General features: G+C 50.4%; 1 protein-coding gene across 1 annotated transcript; it reads right to left on the bottom strand.

Moving 5' to 3' along the window:
• Positions 1 to 2,839: 2,839 nt before the first annotated feature.
• On the bottom strand, positions 2,840 to 3,424 carry LOC139833783 (uncharacterized). Its single transcript, XM_071824127.1, has one exon. It carries the CDS (start codon positions 3,422 to 3,424, stop codon positions 2,840 to 2,842), a length of 585 nt encoding a protein of 194 aa, XP_071680228.1.
• Between the last annotated feature and the right edge of the window lie 3,528 nt (positions 3,425 to 6,952).

Here is a 6,952-nt window from a genome sequence, read left to right as displayed (position 1 = left end):
ACCAAGGTAAGTTGGTTGCTGCCAGTGCATGGAAGATGGAGAGGATCCGAGGTGCTTTTGCGGAAGAATTCCATGCTTTAGAACAAGCTATAGATGTTGCTCTGAACATTGGTGCTATACGTGTAGTTTTTGAGATTACTTCTGAAGTCCTGGCCATTGCGATGAATCGATGTGGGCAAGATTACTCACATCAAGCAGCGTCCATTTTTTTTTTCGAGAACTCGCAGGAGATCTGCGTGTCATTTCATTAAGCTTGAGGGAAAAAGAGTTTTACACGCCCATCGGGCTCCACCCCACCACACCGGCGTCCGACACCGGCGTCCGAGACCTAGCTTATACCTCTAGATAACCCACGCCTGCTTGCGAGCCAGAGGTCCCATTCCTCAACAGCCCTGTCAAGCACTACACCTGCCGGAGAAACTACTCCCTCAAACACCCGCGCATTGCGCTCAACCCAGAGAGCCCGCAGGACAAGCATGATCGCAGAGTTGGCCCTCTTGGCATCTCGCCGTGCCAGCCGGTCCGAAACGCCAGGCCACCAAATGGGGAGCGAGCTGTCGGCGGATGGTGCTGGCAGGTCAAGTCCAACGCGTCGGCCAAAGCCGGTCCACACCGCATGCGAGAAGGTGCATTGCAGCGAGATGTGGTCTGCCGTTTCATCAACGGTGCTGCAGAGCGGGCACAGCACGTGGGACGGTAGACCTCGCCTTAAACGGCGATCAGCTGTCCAGCACCTACGACGAAGCGACAACCAAGCGTGGAACCTGTGCTTGAAGGGGGCGAAGGAGTGCCAGACTTGGGCTGCGCCGGGCAGCGCCGTGGTGCCGTGGAAGAAGGCCCGGTATGCCGACCTAACGGAGAACACTCCATCCGCCGTCCACTTCCACCTAAAAGAATCCTCCCCGACTCCAAGGCGCACCGAGGCAACCGCACTCCAGAGCTTGAGATATTGCACCACGGCATCGACAGAGAGCTCTCTAGTGATGTCAAGTGCCCAGGAGTTGAGTGGCACCGCATCTCTGACGGTGCGCCGCTTGATGCAGCTAGGTCGAACCAATCGCAACACGGCCGGAGCGATCGCCGCCACCGAGAGGCCATGGAGCCACGGGTCCTCCCAAAAACTGAGCGTGGCACCCGAACCGACCGTGATGTCAACGGAGGCGTAGAAGAGGGTAGCAGCGTCCTGGTTGACTTCGAACGGAAGGCCCAACCAAGCTCTATCAGAGGCCGACCGCTGGAGCCAAATCCAGCGGGCACAGAGGGCAGCGTGCATCCAGCGCAGGTTAGGGAGGCCGAGCCCTCCCAATTCCTTCGGGGCGCACACCGAGTCCCACGCAACGAGGAAGTTTCCTCCGTTAGCCTCATTCTTGCCCGCCCACAGGAAACCTCGCCGCAGCTTGTCCACGGCATGCAAGAACCACGGGTCCACATCAAGCGCCATAAGCTGATAAACCACCGAAGCCGCCATGACAGCCCTGACGTAGGCCACTCGCCCTTCTCTAGACATAAGTCGGGCCTTCCAAAAGACCAGCTTGTTTGCCAGTTTGTCGAGGATAGGCTGCAAATCCGCTTTGGTGGGCTTGCGTAAGGACAACGGGAGGCCCAGGTATGACATGGGGAGGGAGCTGAAAGGGCATGCAAGGATGGGAGCCACTGCCGCCCTAGTGTCCTCCTCGCAGCGGATAGGGGCAGCCAAGCTTTTGAGGTAGTTGACCTCCAAGCCAGAGGCATCCCCGAAGCACCGCAGAATCTCCTTAACAGCCCGCAGCTCACCCTGGTCAGGCCTGGCGAACACCACAATATCGTCCGCATAGAGAGAGACTCGGTGTCTCAGCCCGTAAGCGCCCAGGTCTACCAGCACACTGGCCCTCTCGGCCGCGCGGAACATGGCATCAAGAACATCCATGACGAGAACAAAAAGCAGGGGGGACAGGGGATCACCCTGCCGAAGCCCTCGCCCGTGGAGGAAAGCCGGGCTTGCAGCGCCATTGACTAGGACCTGCGTCGTAGCAGAGCGCAGCAGCATGAGAAGCCACCTAATCCACCTCGCGCCGAAGCCACGCTGCCGCAGCACACTCAGTAGGAAAGACCAGGACACGCTGTCAAATGCGCGGGCCACATCTAGCTTGAGTAGCAGGGCGGGGACCTTTCTCCGGTGGAGCAACCTAGCGGACTGCTGGACCAAGACAAAGTTGTCTTGAATGCATCTGCCTTGAATGAAGGCGCTTTGGTTGCGCCCAACCAGCTCCGCCATCCTAGGAGCGAGCCGTAAAGCCATAATCTTGGCTATGAGCTTGGCGAAGCTGTGGACGAGGCTGATCGGGCGGAAATCCTTCAAGTCCACCGCACCATCTCGCTTAGGGATAAGCGTGATCAGCGCAGAGTTGAGCTCCCCTAGGCCCTGGTCTCTTCCAAGCGACACCTCCGTCACCGCAGCCAAGACATCCACCTTGACGGTAGGCCAACAAGCCCGGAAGAACTCCCAAGACAAACCGTCAGGTCCAGGCGACTTGTTGGCGGGCATAGACTTAACCGCATTCCAGACTTCCTCCTCAGAGAAGAGAGCCTCCAAGGCCACCAAATCCACCGGGGCGAGGCCCATGCTTTCCAGATCCAGGTCATGAGCCCTGGGCCTTGCTTGGCCCAGCAAGCGTTGAAAGAACCCCGCAGCAAGGTTTTCCATGCCGGCCTGGTCCCCTGCCATGGAATCACCGTCGCGCAGCGAGGCGATGTGGTTCCTCCGCTACCGCTTGGAGGCTTGGATGCGGAAGAACTGCGCAGAAGCATCGACGTCGAGGGCACCCACAATACGTGCCCGCTGTCTGGCAATGGTGCGGTCCTAGGACGCGATCCCGAGGACGCGGCGTTTGAGGCCACGTCGGAGAGCCATCTCCGGAGCTTCTAGGGTACGATGGTCCTGGGCACGATCAAGCTGGCGAATAACCTCATTCGCGACGAGGATTTGGTCCCGAATATTGCCCACCCTCCGGGCACTCCACCGCTGCAAGTCCCTAGCCACCCGCCGGAGCTTGAGATCAAGCCGGCGCAGCGGATCAGCGTGTACCGCAATTGCCGCTCCCCAAGACGCGGCGACGGCCTCCTGGAACCCATCGAGCTTGACCCAAAAGCTCTCGAAAGTGAACCGCCGCTTGCAGCGGTAGTCAACAGCGGTCGACATAAGGAGCGGCGCGTGGTCAGAGAGCGACGATGACAACGCCGAAAGGCTGGCCGTGGGGTGCAACGCATCCCAATCAAGCGAGGAGAACCACCTGTCCAAACGCTCGAGCGTAGGAGGGTCGCAGCCATTGCTCCACGTGTACCGGCGTCCCAAGAGGTTAGCTTCGCGGAGCTCAAGGTCGTTGACGAAGCGACGGAACATGGCCATGCGGCGGCGGTTGATGTTGGCGTTGTTTTTGTCACGCATGTCCAAAATCATGTTGAAATCACCCGCCACCGCCCATGGCCTCAAGATCCAATTGCGCTTGTGGTTCTCTAGTACTGAAGTGTGTGCGTGTATACGTAATGCAAATAAAATTTCCACAAGTTAGCCTTTATATGAAAAGCTTGTAATGCCAATGAGGCTCTAGTGTGGGAAAGTGATGTACCAGCCAGTTCGGCTGAAGTTATTGTGGGCAATTTGCCTCAGTTTTCGTAATAAAGCAGTTGCTCTAGAGTATTAGCGAGTTTAATGCCCGTTTATCAACACTTTTTCTAAATTTTAGTGTATTTTTTCTCAATCCCCCATACTCTATCCCTATGTAGTAGATTAGGGATGAGGTTTTGTGAGGATTAGATGACGGTAGTGGTTGCACCTAATACTCTAGAGTATTGTCCCCACTAATCCTCACAACACTCTAGTACCAAACAAAGTCTTAGAGGGATACCCACTTCAGCTAGGGGATTTAGAAACCAAATACGCCTACCAAAGCCTAGAGTTGTTGCTGCTCGAGCAAGCCGGTGTGCCTCGGCATTTGCTTCTATCTTCTCATGTATAAGAGAAACATCTTGGAACTCATCCCTCATGGTCGACACCTCCTTGATAATCATGCAGTGAATCCCTCGCCTCGATCCTCCCTATCTCCTTGATTACCCTAAGAGAATGCGATGACACAAGTATATTGCTCAATTGCAGTTCAATGGTGAGGCTCATTGCTTCTGCACATGCCATCGCTTCCAGTACCTCCGGATCCGTAAATTCTTCAATGGTAATAGACGAAGCTCCCAAAAAGGTGTTGATATCACCCCTGCAGACTGCCTTGAATGATTCATTATTCATTGTCTTCGCTACCGCCCCATCGACATTGATCTTTGCCTTGCCCGCTGGAGGTAATGTCCATGAAACAAGTGCATGTGATGCTTGTACTGGTGGTTTATCTTCCTTCTTCCTTGTGTATTGCATCTGCTAGGTATCTGGTAATGAAACCATGAGTCGAGAAAGTCGATTGGTGCTCGTCTTCATGGATGAGATTGCGTCGTGCCCACCAGATCGCCCATAAGGTGACCAACACATTAGTAAACTTCTCATGCCCCAGAAGACAGCTTAGTGAAAACAGCCATAACTTCGGATCTTGCGTCTCATCGGCGCATAGTGGTAGTGTAAGAGCATCTCCAGTCGCGTCACCCAACGTTTGGAGGACCACAGACAAGAAATGGAGAAAAAAGATGTCAAGTCGTATCCCCTAAAGCTAAATAGCGTCTCATTTTGTGCCCGGCATCTCCGGTAGAGACTCTGTGTATAGAGTCTCTACCGGGGACGCCGGACACAAAAACAACGTCCACATGCATGCATGCAGCTCCTAGTTCCCACATGACATTCTTTTTTCCCACACTTTCTCTCACATACTTTTCTCACATGGGGTGGTTCCCTCTATTAAAATGCATGCATCCGGACGTTGTTTAAGGGACATGGCTGAGAAGGGCCTCTTTTTTAATAGATTTTTGGTCTCTTTTTGTTCGGCGCGGTCCCCAAACGTGCCCCAAATCATCGTGTTGGACGTTTTTGAGGGACGTGACTGGAGATGCTCTAATGTTGTCATCTCTCAAAGTTCCAAACGCTCTTGTCATATGACACTGGCAGAGAGTACCTCCACGTATCTGTCGCCGAGGTACATATAGGACAGATTGCTGAAGTAGCCATGTGTCTCTCTAAAAGGACATGGATGCCACCTAGAGGGGGTGAATAGACGGTTTAAAACTTTAACGACCATGGCTTAACAAATGTGGAATAAAACTAGCGTTTAATTTGTTAAGCACAAAACTTATATAACTAGGGTTTCACCTACGTGCACCCATAACTTATGCTAAGAAATACAAGCAACTATGTGATAGCAAGGTATATAACTTCAAGCACGAAGGATATCACAAAATAAAGGCAAGTACACATATTAATTGTAGCTAGTTTCGAAATAAGAGTATGGAACCACGAGGAGCTACTAGTTAAGGTCTTAATGCCCCTTGCTAATATATATTAAAGGATACTTGTAAATTGTTCACTAATCTCAAATTAAGTTGTTTTAAAGGATGGTTGTAATTGGTTGAAAAAAAGTAAACAAAGTAATATGTAAAAGCGTTATGAGAAATGGGTTGAAACTTTAAGAAGACAAAGTGTTCTCGGTGATTATTGGATCCACCTCTAGCATTAGGATTCATGTTAATCAAGATAAAATATGCTTTTAAACATATTGTGTGTGGGGAGAGCTCCATAATAAGATGCGCCCAAAAAGCTATCGGTTATCGCATCTCTAAATAACCACAGCAGCTACTCTTCTGCAAGCCACATATTGACTATTACTATTAAGGGTTTACCCCATGATTATCAATATGAGCTTGGTGAGTCCCTCTTTATCCCCATCATCCATGTGTTAAAGTGTCGATACGGTAATGTCACTTCTCGTCGTTCACTTTACCACACTTCAAAGGGTAGTTCCCTATCGAGATCATAAGGCAAATATTACATGGTGCACAACATATAATATCAAGAGAGAGAACTAACACACATTAATACTTAAAACCATATATCATCTCAGATTCATCTCATATTCATGCTAGGATTTCTCCATCTCCCAAGAACTAAAGGAACTACTCACACATGGAAACAATCAAGAACATCATCATAATCTTATGGATGGGATGAGTAATGGAATGAATTCGAATACAAATCCATAATAGTAATCAAGATTACAACTATGGTTGAATTAGAATGGAATCGGTGATGGTGATGAAGCGGTTGATAATGAAGGGGATGATGCCTTGTCGTCTGATGATTCGTGTAGCATCTCGGATGATGTCTTCTCCAAAGTTCCTTCTCTAGATCTGACCAAGGGCGGTGTTTTTGTGTTTTTCGAAGTTGTGTTTCTCAGATCTCTCTGCCATCTGTGCGAGATGAAAGTATTTTACGAGGCGGTGCTCCTGACACGGCGTACGGGCAAACGGTATGGGCGGGCTCCCCCCGTACCGATGCCCGCTAAACTTACTGGAAATTGTCCTCGCATCCTCCTTTCACCCATGTGAGTAATTAAGTGCTAAATGGATTTTTATTACGTAAAAATACCATAAAATGATAGTTTTTATTGATATTTCATTGTTGCCTTATTATTTTGAGATCCTGCGTAGATAAGCATAAGAGGGCGCGGTAGCGCGGTAAAATACAAAATTTCTATTACTACTCAATGATATCTTAATGAAATAATGGTGTAAAAATATGCTAAAAATGCACTCATCAACTTCCCCAAGCTAGACTCTTGCTCGTCCCCGAGCAAGATAGAGAAGCTTAATAGACAGAGCCATCTTTGTTCATGAAGCGTGAGTTGTTAAAATAAATGAGGCATTTTTAAGAATAAAGATTATAACATCAGATATAGAACTAGAGAATGAATCACACCATAATATTCTCATACTCAAAGGACTTAGAGGTCTCCACACCGGTACGGGCGCAACCCGTACCGTCCGCCCG

The sequence above is a fragment of the Lolium perenne genome, chromosome 7 (genome assembly GCF_019359855.2).
Source record: "Lolium perenne isolate Kyuss_39 chromosome 7, Kyuss_2.0, whole genome shotgun sequence".
Lineage (NCBI taxonomy): Eukaryota > Viridiplantae > Streptophyta > Magnoliopsida > Poales > Poaceae > Lolium > Lolium perenne.
Note: the sequence above shows the minus strand (reverse complement) of the source record. Positions and strands in the feature narration are given on the sequence as shown.